At 38.5% G+C, this 27372-nt stretch overlaps 1 protein-coding gene across 2 annotated transcripts; it reads left to right on the forward strand.

Moving 5' to 3' along the window:
• The first annotated feature begins 5383 nt into the window (after nt 1-5383).
• Nucleotides 5384-26775, forward strand: LOC5580016 (sprT-like domain-containing protein Spartan). 2 transcript variants are annotated; one of them, XM_021857660.1, is made up of 3 exons: nt 5384-5496; nt 5554-5977; nt 25146-26775. In XM_021857660.1, exons 2-3 carry the CDS (start codon nt 5579-5581, stop codon nt 26688-26690), a joined length of 1944 nt encoding a protein of 647 aa, XP_021713352.1. In that variant the 5' UTR covers nt 5384-5496; nt 5554-5578; the 3' UTR covers nt 26691-26775. The 2 variants fall into 2 exon arrangements, with proteins under 2 accessions (XP_021713352.1, XP_001653897.2); XM_001653847.2 differs by having other exon boundaries at nt 5397-5500.
• Nucleotides 26776-27372: the final 597 nt, after the last annotated feature.

Genomic DNA, 27372 nt, shown 5'->3' on the forward strand with positions numbered 1-27372 from the left:
CTGCATTAAGTGCTTGCATTACCCTATTTGTAATATGATCTGGTACTGCTAATTTTTTAAGTATCTTAGGAACTGTTGTTATATCTACATTGTCAAATGCTTTTCTTAAATCGATTGCTGCTACTATTGTTGTTTCCCCACCATTCCATCTCTCATCTAGAAATCTTCTAGCGTAGAACATTTGATCATCTGTAGACCTATCTTTGGTGAATGCTGCTTGATGGTAATCTGGATCTCCTGCATATTCTCTTAGTCTCTGCATTAACCATTTGGCGTATATTTTATATCCTAAGTTACATAAGCTTATTCTTCTAAAGTCCTTAGTTTCTTTCGGTGTTTTACATTTCGGTATAGGTATTTGGGTTGATTGTTTCCATTGACTAGGTATATCGTTTGTTTCCCATACTTTTTTCATTATTTTGTACAGTTCCTCTCCTGTCTCATTATTTGCATATTTAATATATTCGTTTCTTAGTCCATCTCGCCCAGCTGCTTTTCCGTTTGCTAATCCTCTGATAATTTCCATTATCTCCTCTTTGCTTGGTCCTTCTGTCAATTTTTCTCTATCAGCTTCTATCACAATCGGTTGTCCTTCTGTTAGTTTCAATTCTCCATCCCATTTTTTAATCGAAATATTTGGTTTCTTGGACTCCTTTCCCTTAATGAATTGCTTAAGATACCGATACGATCTTTTTATCCTTTCTCCTATTTCATAATCCTGTAACTCATTATAAAACTTATATACTTCTTTCTCACGGTGCTCTTTTACTTTTATATTGTATTCTTGTCTTCTTATATTTATGTTGTGCCTATACCACTCTGTGCCTATACCTCTTTCTTTAGCTAACCTCATTTGCGTCCTTGCCCTCATAAGATTATTCAAGGCTCTTTTTCTATTAGGTGTCAATGGAGTTTTAGTTTCTTCTAAAACCTTTTTTGCACTTAAATTAACTTTCTTAATAAATTCTGCATATGCTATAGTAGTATCTATATTGTCTATTTCAATTTTCTTGTGTTTCTCAAGTTCTTCTGTATATTTCTTATGTTTATCTTCGTACTGCAAAATACTTGGTTGTAGTTTTTTCTTTATGGATTTTAGCCTTCCAAGTTCTTTTTTTTTTGTTCCGTATAAATACCAACTTTCAATAATTTGTGATCATTTTGGATAGCTGTCCATGCTGCTCTTATAAATTTCACTTTCACTGTTGACTCTTCGGCTATTATTACATGATCTATCTGTGATTCTCTATTTCCATTAGACCAGGTCACTAATACCGATTCATCGAACCTCATTGATATAATGATCATTCTGTGAATTTTCAATAAATTTTTCATAAATTCCCCATTTTCATTTGTTTGTTTGTGTCCGATAAATTTACCTAATCTTATTATTTCTTCTTCATCTGAATCTTCTTTACCTATCTGAGAGTTGAAATCTCCTAAAAGAATCATTCTATTCTTTCTAGGATGTCCATTAATGAAAGCTCCTAATTGTGCATAAAAAGAATTAGCATTTTTATTTGGCGCATGTACATTAACTATTAACCAATCCTCTTTTTGATCCTCATGTTTCATAATCGCTGACATGATATTACTGTTAATTTCTCTAATATCTCTGATATCTATTTTTCCGTCCTTCCTGGTAAGAATAGCTAGCCCTCTCATATTATTTGTGTTGTCCCTGTCTGATAAAAACCAATTATAGTGCAGTGTGCTTACTCTATTTCCCTGCACATTTGCTTCTTGTAGAACTGCTATATCTATTTTAGCCTGAAAGAGCTCTTCATCTATTTCTGATCGTTTTTCTTTTAGACAACAACCCCTTACGTTCAGAGACCCTATGTATATTTCCTCTCTTTGCTGTACATTGTTTTCTTTCTTTTCCACCTGTTTCTTTTTGTGGTTGATACTCCTAACTTTACCGTTTCTGATTTCTCCGATTCTGCCTTTCAATGTTACAATTTCAACGCTATCAACTTGTGTTCGGTTCCCTTCTTTGCTACAACACAACTGTATTTTCTCTATTTCATCTTTTTCTCTCAATCCTATTGGTCTGTACTTAATCACATTCGACTCCTTACTGTAAACAATAACCTCCTTCCTAAAAAAATCTGCTATAAATTGCCATGTTTCTTTCCCTGGACTCCTTATGTTGTTTTTTACTTTTTCATTAGCATATTTTAAAATATCTTGTTGAAGCGCTATCGGCAGTTCTTTAAATATTTCTAAATCAGGAGAAAGTTTACTTAACTGATGACTCACTGCCCATAAATAGCTCTTATTGTCCTTTACGATTTGTTTTACCTTCAATCTATATTGTCTTATTCTAATCCAAGTAGTGTTGTTAATAATCTTTATTGTAGGATCTTTTACAGTTTGTACTACCTTGATTTCTTGCTTCGCTGCTCCGTCTATTAACTCTATTTCTTTATCTTGCTCATTTATCACCTGACTTTGTTGAGTAGCAATTGTTTGATCATCATTTGCTTTTTCCAAATTCAACCCTTCAGTGTTTATTTTAACTGTTTCTCGCTCCTTTCTGTTTTCCCTGTACGTTGACTTACTCAGTTCTTCATTTTCTGCATCCTGCTCATCACACACTCGATTTGTTAATTTTTCATCTCTCTTTAGCTCTGCAATGAACACATTTCCTGATTTTTCCTTTTTCTCCCCGGATCCTGGTTGTTTCCTCCTTTCATAATGTGTCATCATTTCCGCATTATCTTTATCCTGTCCTCGTTCATTGAAAACCTCCTTTGTTTGAGTGTTGTTTGATTCTATTTTATCTCCTTTATCATTATTCACTGTCTCCTCAATCAGTTGTCCCTTGTTAACAATCTCTACTCCTTGTTCTACACTATCATAATGGTTGATTCCATTGTAGTAAATTTGAATAGTTTTTCCCATTCCATTTCCGTGTATCAGCTCCAACGGCTGATAGTGTGGGTTATATACCCTGATATTCACTCCCAAAATTTCTTTAATAGCCATCAGCGCCTCTGCTCCGGCCCATGTTCCGTCTCTCGCTAGATTTTGAAGATGTTGGTTTATTTTTTCTTCAAGTTGAAGATCAGTTAGCTGGTCCACGGATTCGTTGGCTGCCATGATAATCTCGGATATTATCACATCCCTCATCTCAGCCATGTGTACTTTGAGGTACTCGACTGTTGCCTGACGCAAGTTCATGGCTTCTTTGTAAAAAAGCGCATCGAATGTTTTTCTGCCGGACAGTTGCTGGATAATCGCATAAAAAAGGCAATTACCATCTCCTGGCACTTCGATCACTTTTACCCGCCCATCCTTTAGCTCCATTTTTACAGCCTCTGTGTAATTTACCACACTCACCTCACAATTCAATCCACTAATCCGCTAATCTGGGATTTTCACAATATCACAATCTGCACTTTTTTCACTAAAGCACTTGGATTTTTTCACTGCACTTTGACTCCGTTCTTATTGACAGCCGAAGAAATTATGTTTTTTTTTTTCGTTGATGTCATAAACTTTCGCGCCTTTCACCGTTGTAATAAAAAGAGAAAGAAAACTGCTTCATTCCGTGAAACTCGCGCAACGGAATCAATTTATCTTCTCTTTTACACTGTTACTGTGATGCCATCTTTGATTGTCATGCTTCCTCCCCTTAATAAACATCGACCCTTAATAGCTTGTCTAACCGAACCCTAATCTTTGGTGCAATATTTTTTACAGTTTGGCATCCCTTCCTGTTTTCTCTCAAGTGACGCTGATCACTGCGCGCCATTAGCTACCTCTTCCACTCCCCCCAGCTTCTCAGCAAGGCAAACCTTGACGTAACTGTTTGCTCTGCACCAGAACAACGTGAGAGTAAAAGAGAGCACCAGTGGCACGCGCCATCTGAGAAAATCCATATCACTGGTGTATACTAAGGGCTCTCTCCGTTATTTGATTCATCTACAATGATAGGAGAATCGTGAGCTAGTTGTATTAGTTTCATTTCATTCATACTCCCAATCAGAAAAAAAGACCCTAGCCACGGTTATCCACCACTACTCTACTAACACACCGCTCCCCTTCCCCTCGCCACTTCTTACTAATCATGCCCTCACCCGGTGAACCAACTTGCTCCTACCTGCCTCTCGTTCCCCCTTCTGACTGACCTATTTAGGCAGTTGGTGAGGGTGAGCCACTTTCAGGGCTGGTAGTGGCTATACAGCAAAATAATATTGTCTTTAGCAACCAATTTTTTTTTTTTTTTTATTTTTTTTTTTTTTTTTTTTTTTTTTTTTTTTTTTTTTTTTTTCAAATTTTGTGAAGGTGACAAACTAGGGTGCAGAGCTACTTGGACACTTCCATGATTCACTTTGGCATGGGGGTTTTTGTCGGCCGAATTGTCTGAAGCATTGGTGGAATTCCTTGTAGACTACACAATTCAAAAGTAAAAACGACATCTTAGACAAAGTTTGCGGCCGAATTTCTCTACCTAAAATTTAAACTTTTCTTTTCCATGATAATCCCAGAGTGCCATTTATTTTCGACGATTTTCGAAAATTGATGTTCCTAATAGTCGAACTATTGTAAAGGATCATATCATTATTGGTTAACAATCACGCTAACCCTACATAAAGTTTATCTATGTTAGATTTAGAAAACAGTGACTATATCCACTAGTTTCTTCAGTCAGTGACCAAGTCACTAAAAGGTAACTCGCTACCAGCCCTGCACTATCCAAATTTGAGCTTCCTTCCAATCAAAATCCAAAGATGTGCTTTGCGCTTACCTTGTTGTGCTCCCATACACTTACTCCATTTCGTCATTTCGTTTTATCCACCCGTTAACCTGGAAATCATCCATCGCTAGCTTCATAGATGATTACCAATGGGCATGTTGCGCTGAGTACTGCTCCCGGATGTTTTCGACGATATTCTACCTCTCCTTTTACTGAGCAGGAATCTTCCACATATTTCGCTCTCACACCACATCACTTTCGCCCGTGCTATCTTCCACTAACACCACTACTGATACCGCGCTTATTTTTCCCCACTCACGCTGCGGGCATCCATTTTTACGCCACAATCTCTCGTTTTGAAAATCCAAATTAAGACACTTTCCATAAATTTTTCGACTTCGATTCAACTATCACTCGCGACTATGCACTTTTCTTCTTTGGGATACATATTTTTCTTCATTTTTACTATGATATTTTCACACATTTTTCACTATTTTAAGACCACGAAAAAAAATGTACATCTTTCACTCAGCCAGTGCTGCCAGTCCTCTCCGTGTTCAAATGTCACTAAGCTCTATGGTGAAATTTTACAGCACGAATCATTTATCAAACGAGGCTTGCCGAGTAGAAATTTTCCAGGGTGCAGAGATTCCGTTCGGACTAATCAGTCAAACGCCGCTTCAAACGAGTTCGAATGTCAAAATTAGTCATCAATCATCGAAAGAAATGCAAACCGTCATCAACCAAAACAAAGAAATTTGGCTGTTAGAAATCCGGCTCCTGATTTTATTGTCGGTAAGATTTCTTCGCTTCATTATCCAATTTACTATTATTTCCTCTACTTCCAGATACTAAAACGATGCCCTACTTACGATGAGCGCGGACTACTTGAACAACACCCAGAACTTGGTCCACCCGGACTGGGAGGTGGTCGATCCGACGCCGGACATTCACGTCCTGTTTCCGATCTTCGACCGGAAGTTCTTCCAGGGGAAGCTTTCGTGCGTGGAGCTGGAATGGAGCAAGAAGATGTACAGCTGCGCGGGAATTTGCTACCAGAGGTCCAATCGGCTCGGGAGGAGTTGCATAATCCGGTTGAGCGAACCGCTTTTGAAATTGAGGGCACGGAAGGATTTGGTGGAAACGTTGCTGCACGAAATGATCCACGCTTATTGCTTTGTGTTGGGGATTCGCGAGGGAAACGGTGGCCATGGACCGAACTTTAAGAAGATTATGCACGGAATCAATCGGATCGCTGGGACGAATATTACGGTAAGTTAGGTGGTGGGGTTTGGAAGATTTGAAGATTTATTTTTATAAAGATTTTTGACCTCAAGCTGGTTCATCTCATTACCCTTTTTTGTGCATTGCGGTTATTTTTGGGATTCTTCAAACCATTTATCCTGATATTTCTTCGGGATTTAAAGGTTTATCTAGGGATTCTTGCAGAGATGTCCCAAATATTTCTCCAAGAATTCTTCTCTGACAATCTCTGAAGGATATTTTCCTAGTAATCTTTCCAGAAATTAATCCACCATTCCTCCAAGAATTCTTGCACTTATTACCGCAGGTATTCTTCTCTAAATAATTCCAGGAACTATTCCATGAATTGCTACAGTAGGGCTGGAAGCAAGTCTCTTTTTGGAGCCTTTTTCTCTATTTCAAATCAAGTCTTAAAAAGTCTCTATTTTCATTGAAAGACTTTAGAGCAGTTTTTTTTGTATCCAAAATATTCTCCAAAGTCACTATTTTCCCCCTTCTTCTTGTATTGAACCCTAGTGCAAAATTCTATAGCTCCAAAGAAACTTTCAGCGACTTACGCGATTATCACTAGCAATTTCTTCTCTAAAAATTTCTTCTGAAACACTTCCAGGGCATCTTCAAGGTATTCTTCAGAAATTCCTTTTCCTCATCCTCTTCAGGATTACAAGAAAACCACCCCCCACCCCCATCATGGTTATTTGCCCATACATTTTTTTTTTTTTAATTTGTGTGGACCGTGGTCTTTGGCCAGAGTCTACCCCCATTCTCCCCAAACATGACCACGTGGTTTATGGACGACCCCTTTGAAAGGAATATGCTGCATGAAATGCAACTTCCTCTAGTATTTTTCATAGGGTTCAGCCTGAAATTTTTCCCAGCTACCTTCTGCTTCTTTATGGCATTACGTCCTCACTGAGACAGAGCCTGCACCTTAGCTTACTGTTCAATGAGCACTTCCACTGTTATTAACTGAGAGCTTTCTTGCCCAAATTTGTCATTTTCGCACTGGTATATCGTGTGACAGGTAAGATGATACTCTGCCCAAGAAAGTCAAGAAAATTGCCATTACGAAAAGATCCTGCCATTCCAGGAGTTGCTCCAGAGGTTTTTCTAGTAGATTTTTTCAAAGAAAATTCCCAAATTTGCAGATTTTTGTAGAAATTCTATCATGGATTTTTTCAAGAAATCCCACGAGATATCTTCAAGGAGTTCCTGTATAAATTATTCCAGTTTGTTATTCCTGAATTTTTTCATAAATTTTGATCCTCGATTCATCTAAGCAATTTAGGCTGATACAAATATTAATTTTCTTTTATGTCACCCCCCCCCCCCTTCAAAAATCCGAAAATTTTGAAGGGGAGAAAAAAAAAGATTCATCATTTTTTTTGACATCAGGGCATTTTTTTAAATTATTGGACAGGTTTGGGCCGGAGGTTCTCCGATTTGCATGAAATTTTCACCAGAGGTAGAGCTCGTGGATACATGACCAAAAGTGAAATTCAAAAAAAATATAGTGGCCTATTTTCCCGGAAAACTCTAGATGAATTTTCACGATTTCTCTATATACCTCAAACTTTGAAAATTCATATCTCCTGAACTATGCATCGTAGAACAAAAGTTTTTTAGTGAAATCGAAAGGAAATTTTCTCAGCAATCTATTAAAAATATAAAAAGAAAAACATTTCTCGGAAAATTTTTCATAGTGGAGAAAATTGTCGGAAAAATAGCGTAAAAACTATCGTCTGTATCATGAAAAATTTTCAAAAAAATATTTTTTGTTTCATCAATCCATACTCTAACTTTCGTCCATAGACGCCAAAGTGGTATCTTTTACCGTTTAGGCGACAGAACTGAAAAACCGATGACCACCCGCACGCTTCCCATAGGAAAATGTGTTCTATTGTGGGCCTCATAACCGTGCGCTAACGGCGGCAGTAATTTACACGCATTGTAAGTGTAACGCAGTAAACCATCCTTTCCTTTCCAGTCAGAAGAAGCTTTTCGTCAATCGGACCACTCTCCATTGGTCAGTTGGGTGTTTTTTGTGCCCTTCATCAGCAACGTTTAGTGTTAAAGCTAACAGCCTCTATGAAAGTCGCACGGGAAGTTCTTGTTACAATCAATCATTATGGTAACGTTTGAAGGATCAAATCTCAAGATCCACTTTCTTTAAGGTAAAACATCTCGGAATCCAAAAATGGCCGGCAAAATGGCCGACTTGTACCCCTACTCACGTTTTCAAGGGCACAAAACTGTAGAAATAGTGGGCAAACGTTTATGATCTTCTTATTTTAAGCTTTCTGCTAGTGCACAAAGCCAAAATAAAAAGTACATTGTTGTTGGATGCTTTCATCACGAGATTTTTGCGTTTGAAGTTTCAGTGCAATCTTAAAAGTTGATTCCGAACTGTTTCCCCTTAAAAACTTATAAATATATTGTTAACTAGTGGTCCCGGCAAACTTCGTCTTGCCATCAAGTAGGCTGTTGAAAAACACTTTTGATCATCCCATATAAAATGACAGTTTCGATCGCGCTTGTTTTTTCAACTTTCCCGGTGAATATCCTGGGATTTTTATAGACACAAACACATCGGAACCCTTGACGAACAAAATGGGGGAAGAATTATCCAAATCCGTTGCCCCGTTCGTGAGCCATTTCGTGACATACAAACACCATTCCATTTTTATTTATATAGATATGTTATTTCGGCCAGGACGTCTTTCCTACGTTGTGTCTTTTACGATCCAACGGACGGCAAATCAAGCGAACGGCTTCACTTTAACAGATTTATTACCACTGAGAGGCAGCATGCCTACTCGGCGGAGAAACGAAAGAAACTACATTCTTACAAATTCAATGGGTGCGCCTTATATAGACGCACGATACGGCCAGACAAAACATACAATAATTATTCATTACGCGCGTACGCTTCAAAATACAGTTTGGCGCGCTGTTGGGTTGGCGCCAACTGTAGAGGCTGCACGCTGACTGGCAGTGGAATATTCCACAGCAGCCATCAATGGAACAATAGATAGCGTCCCTGAGTGTTATACAGTTGATTGATATTATATACATGCAAATACTATACTATATTCTTCCAAGGAACAATCAGAATTTATTTCAAATATATCACTTTGTTTAGATAACAAAACTGAAAATTTATTCGCGCGCTTTTAGTTAATAATCTAATCATTTGATAAATTGAACAAAATTTGAAAAAAGCAAGAAAATTACAAATAGCACTTTATGTATGCATAAATATTATTTTTGCTTGGCAACTGTATGATACTGAGGGTCAAGCATGGGAAACACTCACTCAGTAATTGTGTTTCCCTCAATCGCTTCCACACATAGTCGGGAGCGAGAAAGCCGTTTTTTAACCAAGCCGAACGTTTCAATTTCCAGTGCCCACTCTGCTTCTTCGGCGAGCACTAAATGAAACAAAAAACGGCATCTGATCAGTCGAATGCAATACCGAAATTCGGCGAATGGATGCTAAGTGCATTAACTCGTGCCTCGCAGATACAAATGTATTGGTATTCACTTCTCTTAGCTTTTACACAATCGGTTTTGACGCTTTCATGCTACACTCCGCCTAGGACGGTTCAGCTATCACTGAATGTTCGATAGCAGCAGATTGTTTGCTATTTTTCATCGGTGGCGTTCGGGTGAGTGAGTGAATTTTCCTATGCTTGCTGAGGGTCAGTTCCTCTTACCTAAATGTTAGGATCGTTTTCAATTAAAGACTGTTGGTCTCAATAGTAAAGGTTACGAATAAAGGACATACAAAACACCCAACAGACCAAAGGAGAGTGCTCCGATTGACGAAAAGCTTCTTCTGACTGGAAAGGAAAGGATGGTTTACTGCGTTACACTTACAATGCGTGTAAATTACTGCCGCCGTTAGCGCACGGTTATGAGGCCCACAATAGAACACATTTTCCTATGGGAAGCGTGCGGGTGGTCATCGGTTTTTCAGTTCTGTTGCCTAAACGGTAAAAGATACCACTTTGGCGTCTATGGACGAAAGTTAGAGTATGGATTGATGAAACAAAAAATATTTTTTTGAAAATTTTTCATGACACAGACGATAGTTTTTACGCTATTTTTCCGACAATTTTCTCCACGATGAAAAATTTTCCGAGAAATGTTTTTCTTTTTATATTTTTAATAGATTGCTGAGAAAATTTCCTTTCGATTTCACTAAAAAACTTTTGTTCTACGATGCATAGTTCAGGAGATATGAATTTTCAAAGTTTGAGGTATATAGAGAAATCGTGAAAATTCATCTAGAGTTTTCCGGGAAAACAGGCCACTATAATTTTTTTGAATTTCACTTTTGGTCATGTATCCACGAGCTCTACCTCTGGTGAAAATTTCATGCAAATCGGAGAACCTCCGGCCCAAATTGTCCGATAATAATAAAAAAATCCCCATCAGTTAGGTTTTTTCAATTTACAAAGTAAAAAACAAGTAAAATAATGATCCAGAGGACGATTAAAAACAGTTTAACAACTATCATTAAAAATAAAAATTCGAAAAAATAACTTTTTTTTCATTTTTATTTATTTGTTCCTTATTTATTTTTATCCCCCCCTCGTACCTTCCAAGTGGTCTCGGACATAAAAGAAATTTAATATTTGTATCAGCCTTATTGAATTATTTATTTAGTCAAGCATAGGTAGACTACTCACAATAATTACAATAATTTCTTAAATACTAAGGATTACTTCTATTGTTCTTTAGTCGTGTTTTGAGCTGCTCTTTGGACATAGTAATGCCAATGAATTCGCAATGTACATTATACTGACGCATCATACGGTTTATTGGTCCGTTTTGAGCATAATGCGTCCTGCATGATTTTTCTGAAAATAATTTTCTTGTTCTTAAATGCCGAGAGGGTGTGTAGAAGTTTAGTTGGGAAAGAAGTGCATCAGAGTCTACACGGTTCGAAATAATGTTGTTTATAAAGAGAACCATTGCGAACTCCCGGCGTTGCTTAAGTGTTTCCAAGTTGATGAGCATGCAAAGTGCTTCATACGACGGAAGTGGCAGTACAGTCCAATTCAATTTCCGAAGGGCGTATAAAAGGAATTGCTTCTGTACAGATTCTATGCGTTCTTCTTGTAAGACATGGTACGGGTTCCATACTAGGTGACAGTATTCCAGAATTGGTCTTACATATGTAATATACAATAGTTCAATAGTATATGGGTCTTGAAAATTGTTACTGAATCTCTTAATGAAGCCAAGCATGCTGTTCGCTTTGTTAATAAGAATAATAAGAATTATAATGTTCTATAAAAGTGAGTTTAGAGCAGGCCTGCCCAACCTTTTTGAACCGCGGGCCAAATAACAGAAACAATTTTGTGTCGCGGGCCACATGAAAAAAAAAAAATACCTTTTCGCATAAATCTGACAAAAGTAAATAAATGAAGTTCACAAAATCTGACAAAAATCAGTGAATGAAGCAAATTTCATTCGAAGAAATCGAAAAATAGATAATTACTTTTATCATTCATCCAGCAGAATTGTTGAAATGTTGTGAGAGTTTCTTCAAAAACTATAATATTTTGAAGAATCAATCCCAAAAAAATTGGGTCCTGTGCGAATAATGCCCAAGTTTTTATAAAAATCAAACTCTGAATTCTGTCAGAAATGTGCTATAATCCTGATCAAGATTTTACGATAATCTTGGTCAGAATGTACAGAATTTTACAAGAATCGTGATTTTTCGGAATCTTACTCAAAAACCATTTCAAAATGCAACCTTGAAATCTTTGAGAGTACTAACAAGCATGGCAAAAGTAAGCTGCTAAAAATTGTATTATAAATTCGCTTTAGGTTCTAGCAAAATGTTATTTAGTGGTATATTGTAATCTTTCCCAGGGTTTTAGAAAATTATGTATTGAATTCGATGAAAATCCAGGCTAGAAGTCTATGGAATCGTGTGGAAATTCTGTGAGAACCTTACCAATGTTATCCGTGAAAGTCGTGTCCAGAATTCTTAACAAATCCAAGATTTGGTAAAAACCCTGTCTTTTTATAATCTTTTCAAGGAATTTGCGTGAATAACGCCCAGGTGTTGGTAAAATTTATTTCCAGGCAATGTTGCTGAACAACGATCGGAAACGCGAGGCACGATGAATTTTCGTAGGCATCAAAACAGAATCTGCGAATAAACACAAACAACCGTTCGGGTGCTTCATTCGTTCGTGTTTCATTTTCGGATCGCTGTTTCTCCCGACGCTATCATCGGGTGATTTTCCATCGCTCGATAATGTGAACGGTACGATCCACGCTGCCTGCTCTTCGCGAAGAACAGGAAAATATTCATTTCGATCATCTTCATGCGGGCTTGCAACAATCACGGTAAACTTGCTCCGCTCAAAAATGAGTGCCGAGCGCACAAAATTGGCCTCTTTTCGTGCAGCACAGATTATGTGCAAAGGGGCTGTACACAGTTTTGTGCAAACGGTGGTAAACAAAACTGAATAAGTGAATTGCGCACAGGGGAGGAACGCTTGGAATGCGGAATTCGTTTCCATTTTTGTTTTGCTTCTGAAAACATAAAAATAAAACATTCCAATTTTAAAGATTTTCAGAGATTTTATCATTTGAATAGCCGAAGCGGAAGCAAATGGGGAAAAAACTTTCGTATTTGCGACCATCTTCCGGCTTTTCGCTAGAAAACATCTCAGAAAACTCCCCATCTTACCAACGGCCAACTGTTTGCTGCCACGCGGGATATCATTGACAGTTCCGTTTCCATCGATCCCGGACAGCCGAAGGCCAAAACGTCGGCAACTCACAGAATGAGTGCGACCTACTCAGAATTTCCACTCCAGCCAGTTCTGCATTGGTTGCCTCATTCTGTGTAGTTTTTACACATGCGCTACGTGGAGCTGGCTTAGCGTGGAGTGTTTGCTTGACTTTACGAGAAGAAGCAGCCTTGCAATGAATCACGAGAATGAACAGCGCGTGGATAAATGAATCCTACGAGTGGAAAGGCTTCGCGAACCACTTATCGGTGTGTTCATTTTGCTTCTTCGGCGTTGCATCCATTCGCTTTTTGCGATGCTCTTCGTGACGCAAAAATGAAAAATGAATTTTGGCGAATGTTGGATCGCGAAGATGCGTCGATCATTGTTCACGAAGAAGATCCATCGCAACCCTGTTTCCAGGTTTCTTTGATAATATTAGCCTATTATTCAGTGAAATTATGTATTTATCTGGGGCCCAGATAGCCGTAGCGGTAAACGCGCAGCTATTCAGCAAGACCAAGCTGAGGGTCGTGGGTTCGAATCCCACCGGTCGAGGATCTTTTCGGGTTGGAAATTTTCTCGACTTCCCAGGGCATAAAGTATCATCGTACCTGCCACACGATTTACACATGCAAAAATGGTCATTGGCATACTAAGCTCTCAGTTAATAACTGTGGAAGTGCTCATAAGAACACTAAGCTGAGAAGCAGGCTCTGTCCCAGTGGGGACGTAATGCCAGAAAGAAGAATGTACGAAAACTTAGCCTTTTGTCCATAAGTTTTGTTCAGGTTGCAATTTTTGAATGCCGAAGGAAATGATGGTAGTTGGGAACTATTCTCTAAAAAATATTTGGTGCCGGTTGTGCGCAATGATGATGGCTATTACGCCTACCAAATTTTTTTTTTTCGATTTTTGCTTTCATTTATGAGAAATTTGAAGTTAGATGCCTTTCCCCATACAAAATGAAATGAGAAAACTTCTGCTGATCAACTGTGGACAAGAGCAAAACAGGTAATTCATTTAAAGAAGGGATAAACTCTGATGTAAAATTTGCCAATAATATGTGTACAACTCAAAAGATGAGCAGCAGTTACAGCATCGTTCATATTCTTGGCATTACAACCCCAACTCAAGCTCTTAGCTTAGTGTTCTAAGAGCACTTCTACAGATGTTAATCAAATGTTTGCTTTGCCGAAGTAACCATTCATGCTAATAATTTAATCAAGTTTTGTCCTAGAAATAGACCTCAAAGGATTCACAACTATTGAACGACTGCAAGGCAATCGTATTTCAAAAGACACACTTTTGATCTTTGAAACCCTAAACAATTACCAAAAAAAAAAACAGCTCACTTTTCACACAAACATTTTCTTTTGGGAATTATGCCTAACGTCGTTATCCCTAACGTCGTGCACCCGAAAACAAACACCAAAATTATAGAAACTGTTGGCATTTCCATTTGCTTACCCCAGCGTCAACTTCACATAGCTGCATACTTTCCGGGTCACAGACGATGCTCAGATTGGTCTCTGTTTAGCCGGGACATCCGCACTATTTCGAACCGTTTGAACCCATTCCTCGTAATTGGGGATCTCAACGCCAAGCACCGGAAGTGGAACTGTTTCTCGAACAGCAAAGCTGGAAATCTTTTAAACGATCGAGCTACCCGCTGGGGTTTCTTTGTCCACTATCCAGACTCACCTTCGTATCTTCCTCCTGGAAGAGGTCGCCCATCAACTATCGACATCGTATTGTCCAACAATTTACTCGACATGACTAAACCGGTTACGCACAATGAGCTTCCGTCAGATCATCTACCCATCACCTTTGAAGTCAGTCTTTCTGAACATCTCACACAGTAGACTTTCACCATACGCTGCTACGAACGTGCAAACTGGGTCACATTCCAGAGTACAGTTAACGACATAATCGATCTTACTGATCCTATCATCGCCGACATCAAGGACTCAGCTAAGGTAGATTCTGCTCTCTCCTTTTTCAAAGAGGTTATTCTGGAAGCTCTGTGTATTGCCGTCCCAGAAATAATCCCGCGGGCATACGAAGTCGCTTGCATTCCTGAGGAAACTTTACAACTAATTCAACTACGAAATTGTCGCCGACGACAATGGATGAGATCGAGAAATACGTTCTTAAAGATGATTATAGAACGAAGCCACACCTCAAATTTTCAAGAGCACAAGACTAGAGAACGAAACAGCGCTCCGCGTAGACAATCTATCCCATTGGTCACCACCAGCAAGCAAGCAGTTTGATTGGTTTTCTACGTGAACTGTTGTCAGATTCTCTCGTCTTGTGCATTTGAAAATTCAAAGTTTGGCTTCGTTTTATAATCACCTTAAAGGAAATAGTTTCAATGTTGAACAACCGCATTCGATACAAATGCGCCAAATCTCAATTTAAAAAATTTCAAGACACGCTTTCCACTCTGCAACATGGTGACAACAAAATGTGGCGAATATCGAAAGCATTAAAACATTCATGTCAATACAGTCCTCCACTACGTAGTGGGGAACTTTTCTATGCTTCTCCAGCCGAGAAAGCCAATTTTCTTGCAACGACGTTCGAAAAATCACATAACAATTAAATGGCCGACGACCATGCACGCCGTCGAACGTTCCATCCAACAAGTTACCCGTTCGGAACTTCCTGCGGACAACGATTGACTAGTTAGTCCTAGAGAAGTAGACAAGACCATCCGCAAACTAAAATCAAATAAAGCTCCTGGGCGTGACAGGATAAGAAACTGTGTGCTGAAAAAACTCCCACGAAAAGCTCGAGTGTTTCTCTCGAAAATTTTCTCTGCCTGCACGAAGCTTTGCTATTTTCCAGCTGTTTGGAAACATGCAATAGTTGTTGCTGTCCCCAAGCCTAATAAGGAAGTAACGTTACCATCGAACTACAGACCAATAAGTTTTCTTCCCACGTAATTCTGCCTCGGATTGACAGCACATGGAAACCACTCGCATCATCCCGCATGAGCAGTTTGGTTTCCAGAAAAGTCATTCTACAAATCATCAATGGGTTACATGCATGGCCTGATTCGCTACTTAGCGTTAGCGTTAGCGTAGTTACGGTATACTTCGTAGATTGGATACTAGCTCTATTCATGTTTTTTCTTTGATAATCTCATTCAGATTGCTTTCCGGAATAAGGCTTGGGAGTTAACCTTTATCCAATCTCAAACAAGAGTACCAAAACCATGAATACTGCTATTCCCGGCCACGCCCATCTTTACCGTAACTTGGGATAGGGAAAGGAAATGTTGATGTAGCACTTACTTAATTAGAGACCACCGACTCAGCGACACCCTCATAAGTGCTACGGGGTTGGAGGTTGGGAGGAGTTTCAGGTCAGGATTCGCCTGAGAAGCTAGCGATAGACCCAGAGCATTGATTGTTTAATTATTTTTAATTTAATCTCTTGAATGCCGGCAATCAAGAGAGAAACAATATGGTATTTACAGTATGAAAAATGTTGTTTCGCGTAAAAAAAAAACTAATTGATTAACGGTAGTAGTTTTCTGCTTTTTTACTCTTGAGGGATTATCGCATTGTAAAAAAAACGATTGACCTACCGAAACGTGCAAACTGAAAAAATCACAGTCCGAATAAAAAAAATTCTACGACACGCGACTTGCTACAACGGGTAAATCATCGCACTCCGAATAAGCAAAAAAAAAATCTTCGTTCAGAAACCATCGTTAGCTCCGTATCAACCCGATGGCCATACAAGCCTACACAAGAACCGAAGAAACATAGAGCACTCCGAAACGCGAGAATCTGGTTACAACTCGTTACATCAAAACAATTTTGAGGTTTCTTTTGACAAGGAACGAACTCACCAGATGCTTGCAGTATCCTTAAAAACATTGCTCAATCCGTGCTTGTTCATCGTTCAAACCTACAAATCCCGCTTCCGCTATCCCTACAGTGAAACCTCCATAAGTCGATATTGAAGGGACCATTGACTCATGGAAATATCGAGTTATGGAACAGCAATCCTTTGGAAAGCTGTTTCTAGGGACCATCATAGTAACCATGAAGTTTTGTTTTTAGTATGGTTCCATGAGTCGATATCGAGTCATGGAACATCGACTCATGGAGGTATCACTGTATTTCATTAATTTCACACTACGGCAGCCAAAATAAAGTATAAAAAGCTGGATCCCGACAAACGGCACACAAGTCACATCACTAATAGTGATTCACTATTCACTTTTCACTACAACTTTTATTAACAATACATGAGCATTTCGATATACTATAAAATAATATATAAGCACAAAAAAAATGTTGACGGCAGCGAAAAATTTTCGCGTCCGATTTTCGTAACACTTCCTTCACATCAAGACACGAAAAAAAAGACATGCGACCGAGATAATCCTTTCTTCGATTCCGGTGATGGGAAGCTGGAACCGCTGGAACTTTATCGAATTTGACGGAACTTTCTACAAGGTCAAGGTTCTGGATTTACTTAACTAGTAAAATCCATAACCATACAGTACTGCCAAGAATAAAGTACATAAAGATCGACACCCCCTCAATCTCTGAGAATATGCATACTTTATCAAAAGTTCATACACTGCATGAAATCTGTATTGCATTTGAAATGTTAGACGGTAAGAAAGTTTATGTTTTGCTTCAATTGTCCTTGAAAATTTGACTAAGTTTTTCTCTTGTTCAAATTGGCATATAAGCAAGGCGGTAGGAGAATCTAATTTTTGAGCAAAATAACGAACCCAGCAAGGTTCTTTTAGCTCTTATGATAGAGGGATAGCCGTTTTACACATCGGAACGACTGACAGACATTGAATATTTTGGAATCATTAAATTTGATGCAAGTGTTCATTTTGCCCCGATACCTTTTTACTAGCCTTGTTTTGGACCTAATTTTCTATCTCACTTTTCTGGCATATGATATGATTTTTATTACCATGAATGAATGTAACACGTCGTACCATCAGTGCACCAATATCCGCTCATGCTCCAGTAGCCCGCTCACACTGAAAAAAGTTATGTTTGCACAAAGTAAATTGTAAAACTATAGCCACTATACGGTTCAAATCGACAAATTCCCTGCCCTTGGGTGATGGGATTGACGGTGATTAATCAAGTTGGCATGACATATTGTTGATATTGTGAAATTACTCTAATGTTTATTGATCGCGAAAATTAATCGTAAATATAACTTATAAAATGTAAGTTAATCTAGTAGTTTAAGTTACCGTCAAACGGGGCTTCTTTTGACATTATTTTCACATTCTTTAACTTTGATGATTTGTAACTCTTAGAATTATGGATAGATGTTGATAATTTTTGCCTATATTTAAGTTGTATATGTACGTAACAAATGTGCAAAATATGAGGCAAATCCATCAAGAAATAACAAAAATGCTTGAATAGCGAAAAAAGTGTGTCCTTCAAGACAAAAAAGGGGCTACTTTGGACATTTTCACAATTTGCTAATGAAATGATTTTTCCTTATAACTTTCAAACTGATTCAATAAATTGTCGTCCACTGGGATGTTATGGAACGTTTTTCATTGATAAGCTTAATGTAGAAAATTGCAAAGCTAGAATCAATTACACATATATAACAAATTTCAACGAAACATGCCATTCACTATTCTCAGTTTGCAGTATGAAACTTAAATTTTTAACTTCCTCTTAAATGGAACTATCAGTTACGAATGCTCGATTTTCAAGTTTACATAAACGAAAGACGTAACTACTAGGTACTGCGATGATAAATGAGTTAAGTACAAAAACTCTTTTTTTCTATTTTTACTGTTATATGAACGATATGTTGAAGGATCACATTAATACCGGTAACTAATTTAATACCAGTAAGTAATTTTCATTAAAAACGCAATCTATGAAGTAAAGTTTAGCAAGATCGTAAAGAAGTAAGTTTGCTTTTGTAATATGCTTTTAGCTTCTTAGCAGTTTAGAGCTGGCTTAAGAGTAGTTTAATTTAGGCATATGAAGGATGCAACTGTTCTGTACTACAAATTCATGTAAAATATGACGAAAAATAGTTATTTAGAGATAATGCTGTGAATTTGGCATTGGTACGTATTGAAATATATGTGTTTTATGTCTATTCACTTTTACAAACATTTTTTTTTTTATGTTGTAAAATACACAAACCAAAGCATTATAATAAAATAAAAGTCGCAAAAATAAGACCTTTGATCAATTATTTTAATAAAACAACAATTTTAAGCAAAACAAATCACAAGATTTTCATGAAACATGACGATTCGATAGTTTTGTGATGCTCCCAATAAGTTTCCAAGACATGGGTAAAATTCAAACAATATTTGTATAGCAAATGTTTTATACCTTGTGAATATTTATTCGGGCTTTTTTGAAATGTTTTCTTGTTTATCCTGTTATTGTTGATGTTGTTCCAAGAAAAAATCATGCCTAGTGGTAGAGCATATATTGGTTAATAAAAGTGCTGAAGACACAAACTTGCTCAGATTAATATTTACGCTGCTAATAAATACAAAAGGTGAGTGTCCAAAGTAGCCCCTGGAATCAAAAGTAGCCCCGTCCGACGGTATATAATGACATGTGTTGCAATGCTTAAATATATTTTACACTTGATTTATCACACCTTCAGCATGAGTTTAGTTACTGTCGCATGATCTAACACCAGATAACTACGCGTAATGCTGGAGGGACCGGCAGGGCCTACTACCAGTCTCTACTAACACTCAAATCACTAACAAGACTGGGAAACCAACGATCACCTTCATCACTAGCACTATTTCTAATAGTAGTATTAGTTCAATATACACAAGTCGTTTTCAATAGTCCACGAGGCGCAAGAGTGGGTGCGGGTGGTCTCTGCGTCTCACACATTGAAAATAGACTTTTATATTATGTTTACTAACAACGTAGTAATACTTACCTTGGCATAAGACCAATACTGTGGGTTGCCCTAATTCAGCGCATCGCCTAAATCCGATGCCCATTCCGCTATTTGTTTTTTGTATATTCATAATTGCAATTAAAAACATCATAAACAATAATTTCCAATGTTTGAGAAATATTCCAAAATGTGCTGATTTACGGCATTTTACAATATTGCGTTATCTAGTAAGGTTGTAGCGGATTTAGAGAAGTATTACTGATATATCTATATAAATAAAAATGGAATGGTGTTTGTATGTCACGAAATGGCTTGAAAACGGGTCGACAGATTTGCATAATTCTTTCACTGTTGTATTCAGCAGGAGATGCGACGTGTTCGTACAGAGAAAAAGTCTAGGTAAATTTTCTGAATAGTCAGAAAAACGGGAGAAACCAATCTGTCATTTTGTATGGGAGATTTCATCACATTTTTCAACAGCCTACTTTATGGCAAGACGAAGTTTGCCGGGACAGCTAGTGTATAATAATTAGAAAACTAATGGCGCTGTTGTTACTGAAATGTTTCATTCTTTACTGTCTTCTATAAAATAATATAATATTTTTGAACAGAATGCTATAATTTATAACTTATTTAATTCTCTAAACATTTTTGCACTACCTTGCATCCACACCAACACTGGCAACATTAGCGTTCTTTGGGTAGTATTTCTGTTATGTAGTAGTAACCTCTACCGTTTTTATTCTAACGATCATAACATAATTATCGTGAGCGTAGTAGTGGAAATAACATAGAAGTAGCTTTTGTATTTGTAGTTAAGGTACCATGATATTAGTTGAATCCTGTCCTTTGGTTCAGAATGGGGTACGGGCGCGTTCTGCCAACTCGGCAGAACAGAGGCAGATTTCTTGTGTGAACAAGTTACAACCTGGACATTCTAAAGTGCCAGAATGAAGTGTTGGGCTTGTGGGGAGCACTTGAAGATGGAGTGGAAGGTCATTACTTCGCGTTCGTGCTATACTTCTCCATATCTATAAAATTATATACAATAACCGGATATAGGAAACGCGGATACGGGAACGATCGTCGGAACCAACGGACCAACGAAGGATTGCAGCAACCTCCAGCTAAATGAGAGAAGTATCCAATATAACAGTCTAATTTGGTTCAGACTTAAAAACTATTTTCACCCTGACAGAACTGCCTATCTCAAAAATAGGTAGAAGGGCGGGACGATGGTGCGAGCCTACCCACTCTGTCATCGGTGGGCGTCGGGCGTGCTAACTGGTATAGCATGGCCTATGGGGCTCTGCCTGCACAAATCATGTTTTCTTTCTCTATCACTTTTTTGTGAATTGCTAACAACAATGCCATTAAAATAAATCCAATACAAGAATGCAGTGCAGAACCTCATAACGTCTTTTTCGGTAAACGTATTTCCCAGCGTGGGGTTTATAGGGATGTTTGTGTAAACAACGCAGATTGGCCATGGCTCGGGGGTGCGTCGATATTAGCAGATTAGCAGATTATAGCCACTATACGGTTCAAATCGACAAATTGAATCATACTGTGGACATTTTTTTGTGTATTTACTCAAATTACATTACTTTTTAAGCTCGTGAGCGGGCTACTGGAACATGAGCGGATACTGGTACGTTGACGGTACTAATATCAAACTTGAAAACTAGCCGGGAGTGATTTGAAAAAAAAAAATGTCATTGTATGGTCTTAAAAAAAAGCATTTTCTTGATGTGTCCATTATGCCCCGAATTCTCCTATAACTCAAAAATAGAGCAAAAAAAGATTTTCTATTAAACATACCGAGGTAATTACCTCGGCTCTTGAGCAAAGCCGAGAAAAAGTTTGTTCAGCAAATTTGTTTCTAGGATCATTTTCTACAATTTTGCTGAACATACCAACTTATGATTCGTTAAAATATAAAAGTTGGCGTATACGTCACTCTTGCAATCACCGTTCAACAATTTTTTTATGCATACACTTTGTAGTACCGAAAGCTCTGAAGATATTCTCAGAAGCAACTATGGATCTAAAATCATTAAATCGAAACGGAAACAGCATGTTTGCCTAAATTACCTACCTGAACCAGTGTGCAATCTAAACCAAAAACTTCCTGAAACATAGTTTCGGCAGTTTACGAGAAACGGCTTTAGGATACTTCGTCGAATGACATTTCGTCGGATAACATTTGGTCGAAAGTTTATTCTGGTTTATTGTAAGATCATTTGATAAAACAGACATATGGCCGAATTCCATCTGGGATCAGCTCGTACTGACTCGCAGAACAAGCTTTGAAAGGCGTATTAGCGACAAAGTTCTATTCTCGGCTATAATCGGACTATACTCTGTTTCCATACTTTTTACATTCGACCATATGTCCATTCGAAGTTAAGTTGGATCGAATGTTGAGTTGAACTGGCATGCTTATTCATTCAAAATCTGTTCGAAATACAGATCTCCAGACCAGACGAGTATAATGGGTGATTTTTTCAACAAAAAAAAAAAAAAAAACAAAACAAAATATTGGAGCAATATTGCCTCATAATGAGTCATTGATATTTCGAAGTATTTTAAAGGACTTGATCTGCGTGTAAAATAATTAGACTCGGTTTGTTTTCGTTTCACCATTGAAGTGATAAATTTTAAGTTAAAGTTCTTCAAAATACGAAGTTTTTGAAAAACTGATAATTGTTGAATCAGTAGGCTTTTTTTAGTTTTCTTGTGATCCCGGCAAACTTTGTCTTGTTATCAAGTAGGCTGTTGAAAAACGCCTAGAAAATGACAGATAAGTTTTCTCCAATTTCTTCGACTATGCTGAAGACTATGAAAAACTTTTTTGTTACACGAACACGTCGCAACCGTTCACCATTTTCTACCTGTCATGTGAATCATGTGAATCTGTTGACCCGTTCTCTAGGCACCTCGTGACAAACAAACACCATTCCATTTTTATTTGTATAGAAGATTTGCTCTATTGTGGTCCAATAATAATAATTTTTTATATAAAACTATAATTTTTACGATTATTTATCGATAAAAGCGTTAGAAAATACAAATCAACAATTCTTCTGAAATGAACCAAACAACATAATAAGTTGCTTTGGAACTCAACAATCATATTCTTTATCCCAAATCTTAAAAATCCTTGCGATTTTTTTGTATTATTGAATTTCCTACGATTTACCCTACGATTTTTTCAGTTTCAAATAAATATGTGGCATGCTAAGAGATTTTCAAAATGATGCATTCAAGGATAAATTTTGCAGACTTCACGAAATCCAGTTGTGAATTTTTATTGCTCCCAATCCTTCAATGTGATCCTTCAATAAGATGTTATTAAATATTCGAATCTGCTGCATCTAGAAAAAAGTGTGAAGCTAGCAAGTGCGGAATAGTCCTTTCTTTCTAAATGACATGCGAATTGAGTTGATCTTTCGATTTAAACTGGTGAATTTTCAGGAAAATGGGCCAGGGGGTCCAAAATATATAGGGGTCCAAAATATATTGGTTACCCTATTTCTTAATTCACAATTAGGGTAACCAATATATTTTGGACCCCCTGGCCCATTTTCCTGAAAATTTACCAGTTTAAATCGAAAGACCAACTCAATGGGTTACATGCATGCCCTGATTCGCTACTCGCCACATAGTAACGCACTTGCGCTAGTGTCTATTGGCCGGTACGCTGATCATAAGTACTGTGCAAAAGGATAGGACAAGAAACGGTCAAGGAATGATTCCGCTACCGAAATTACTTGAGCTGTACGCTGCTGAGAAGTAGAGCTGATTTCGTAACATCGGTAACGCCTACTGTACAAATCAAATGAAGCTGTCACTTTTCCGTACGGAAAAATGTGCCGCTCAATTATTCCGCAAGTAAAAGTGACATTTCGCTCATACTGGATAAGCTGTCAAAATTACTTCGGTAATAAGGAGAAATTTTACTTGAGCGCTTTACGTTTCAGGTGCATACTACACTTATGCACGAAAAATCGCTAAAAGGTAACGCGAAAAATATTTGTATGGCGAAAAGCATCTAACGAATTATTTCTCAAAGTTGGAAACTATTTTCGAAAAAATATTTGGTGCCGGTTGTGCGTGATGATGATAGCTATCACGTCTACCAAATATGTTTTCGATTAAAGCTTTCATTTACGAGATATTCGCAGTTAGATGCGTTTCCCCATACAGAATAAAACGCGAAAACTTCTGCTGATCAACTGTGGTCAAGAGCAAAGCAGGTAATCCATTCGCATGCCATTTAGAAAGAAAGGACTATTCCGCACTTGCATCAACCGTTTGTACATAGCAAATGTGTTTATTTCATCTGAAATTAATTTTATTTAATCGGTTCATCCAAGCAACCGTTACAACACGTTACACACAGAAATTGAAGCCGTCAGAAATTTTTCAAATGTAAACAAAAACTTTTTTCAAATTTCCGAGCTGAAGGCGTAGAATTCCTTCGGTTTTCCATTGTCAATCGATTGATTAGACTATGGGCAAGTATATTTTACAATCAGTGTCGTGGACTTTGTCGCCAAACGATAAAAAATGCCGGGGGTCCAAAATATATACTTTGAGGGTCCAAAATGTATTGGTGTGTCCAAAATAATGACAAACAGTGCTTCACAATTCAATTATTTTTGATTTTTTTTATCCTTCATGACCGTATGGGCATTTTATCTCGTAGAGGAAGATTTTCTCTACATTTTGGTATGTTCTTTGACTTGGTTACGCTGTGCAATTAATTAATTGGTACAAAAAACTAAAATCACTTCCTTAGGGGGTCCAAAATACGACCGTTACCCTACACTACACTTATCGCTCTCTGTAGGTTACATGCATGGCCTGATTCGCTACCCACCACAAAATAACGCACATGCGCTAGTGTCTATGCGCGAAAAATCGCTAAAAGGTAACGCGAAAAACATTTGTATGGCGAAATGCATCTAACGAATTATTTCTCAAAATTGGGAACTATTTTCGAAAAAATATACTGCTTCGCGTTAGAAAATGGGTTAACCAACGTGCGAAGTTTGATTTTTGACCAACTTCGCCGCATCGCAACTCGATTCTCAATAGTGCGCATAATGCACACCGTGGAGGGCATAGATGCGCACTATAGCGAAGTGACTCGCGACGCGGCGAAGTTGGTCAAACATCGAACTTCGCACGTTGGCCCATCCATTTTTAGTCGCGAAGCAGTATATTTGGTACCGGTTGTGCGTAATGATGATGGCTATCACGCCTACCAAATATTTTTTCGATTAACTCTTCCATTAACAAAATATTTAAAGTTAGATGCCTTTCCCCATACAAAATAAAATGAGAAAACTTCTGCTGATCAACTGTGGACAAGGGCAAAGCAGCTAATCCATTAAAAGTGGTGCAATTTAATTCCGTACACACTTAAGCTATTTTATTCTTGTTTTAATAATGCAATAATATCAATTTATATTATTTGAATAACTCGTATTTCCACTTAACCGTAGGTGTACCATACCTTCCACGACGAGGTCAATCTATACAAGACCCACTGGTGGAAGTGCAACGGACCGTGTCGAAATAGGGCACCCTTCTACGGAACGGTTAAGCGTACGGCCAATCGCAAACCCGGGCCGTCGGATTTCTGGTTTGCCGAGCATCAGCGAACCTGCGGAGGGGAGTTCATTAAAATTAAGGAACCGGAACCGAAACGGAAGAAAGCGGCGGCAAATAAGGAAAATGAGCCACGTTCCTTGAGTCAATCGTCATCGCAGACGGGGAAGAAGGGTTCCAAGAGTCCCGTGAAAGCCCCGCAAGGGAATCGTATTTCGAATTACTTCATGACCCCTGGGGGAAAGGGAAACAATCCTCAGAACGGTTTTAAGAAACCTTATACGGTGACGGCTCCCAACATGGGAGGAAGAACAGTGGTCATTCGAAAGCCGCCTACTTCCGAGAGTACCAGGAAACCTTCAACGGAACCAGTCGAAGCTCCAGTGCCGGTAAGGAAAGCCAATCCAGTCGTACCACCTGGAGGCAACCTTAAGAACGTCAAACAGTTCAAAGATCTTAACGAAGATGGATCGCCCAGTCCAGTGAGGAAACTTTCGCCGCCACTCTTCGCCGGAAGCGGACAAACTTTAGGAGGAGCCCCAAGTGGCCCCAGCAGAGCCGGTCAACCGGGCAGCAGTCGAAACAGCCGCCTGTTGGACCAATTCCCGCCTCAGGAGAAGAAACCTAAGATCTCAACGGCCGCTGAACCTTCGCCAGTAGTTGATCTTTCGGATGACACCGACGATCACATCTTCGAGGAGATCGATGTCGATCGGATCAAGAAGGAACGCCAGGATATGATTAAGCAGGAAATCATGGAATCGTTTGCCGATGACGACATGGAGGAAATCGTGCTCATCGACGACGAGTACGATGACGAAGCGGTCGATTTGGGCACCTTGGACGATTCCCTGACCGATACTTCGGTCATTGACGAGCTTTTCAGCGAGCAGGATGCCCTCATTGAAGAATTCAATTCGAACAACTCCACGCACAAGCCGGCCAGCGAAGAGGACGAAATCGTGTCCTGTCCGATGTGCCTCAAGAAGATTAAGCGATCGCAAGTGGCCTCGCATCTGGAACGGTGCTACTCGATCATGCTCGGTGAGGAGGACGTTAAGGAAATTAAGAAAGAAGAAGACAAAGTCAAATTCGATCCTAATCAGCCGTCCACTTCCAAAGCTGGAACGAGCAAACCAAAGCCAAAAGTCGTCGAGAAGAAACCTCCCAGCCAGAGGGAACTCGAGCGGGAAGAGAACCGGAAGTTGCTGCTCGAGTGTGGCTACAGTGAGGAGGCCATTGCCAAGGCGCTGCTGGATGATGACGAGGGCCCGGGGGAAAGAGTGAGGGCGACTGAGTCCAGTGATTCGGCGCTTCTGCTGGATGGAGATGAGATTGATCTGACTGCCGTTGGGGAGGAGTGTGAGTGTCCTGTTTGTGGTAGGAAGGTTCCATTCGAAAGCATCAATCCGCATCTGGACGGTTGTTTGGGGGCGTGACGATTTGGGCTGTTTTCGTTGGTTATTTACATTTTTTGATGATCTTATTTTTCGTACTGTTAATATAATTAAAAATTATACTGTTGGTGGTGAGTTTTTAATATGAAAGATAAATACCGACTATAAAATATAAGGACACGTTTATTTTTACCGGTTTTCGATTCATTTTGTTGAGGGATTTTTTTTGAAGCGTATAGGCTTAAAATGGGTTACATGCATGTCCTGATTCGCTACTCGCCACATAGTAACGCACATGCGCTAGTGTCTGTACATGAAAAATCGCTAAAAGGTAACGCAATAAATATTTGTATGTTTTTTTTTGACTTTATTTGTGTGAATTTTAACTCATCAGGCTAGTTCTTCACTCAATATTTGTATGGCGAAACATATCTAACGATTTTTTTCTCAAAATTGGGAACTTATTTCGAAAAAATATTTGGTAACGGTTGTACGTAATGATAATGACTATCATGCCTACCAAATTATTATTATTATTATTATGTTTTATTAAAGACACTTTACCATTTGTCATGGCATTCGTGTCTATGCCTACCAAATATTTTTTTCGATTAATGCCTTCATTTACGAGAAATTTGAAGTTAGATGCCTTTCCCCATACAAAATTGAACGAGAAAACTTCTGCTGATCAACTATGAACAAGAGCAAAGCAGGTAATCCATTC

This window comes from Aedes aegypti, chromosome 1, assembly GCF_002204515.2.
Source record: "Aedes aegypti strain LVP_AGWG chromosome 1, AaegL5.0 Primary Assembly, whole genome shotgun sequence".
NCBI lineage: Eukaryota > Metazoa > Arthropoda > Insecta > Diptera > Culicidae > Aedes > Aedes aegypti.

Coding starts and splice junctions, on each gene's coding strand:
- LOC5580016 (XM_021857660.1), top strand. CDS start 5,579: ATGAGCGCGGACTACTTGAACAACACCCAGAACTTGGTCCACCCGGAC. Junction 5,978..25,145: donor TCGCTGGGACGAATATTACG/GTAAGTTAGGTG, acceptor ACTTAACCGTAG/GTGTACCATACCTTCCACGA.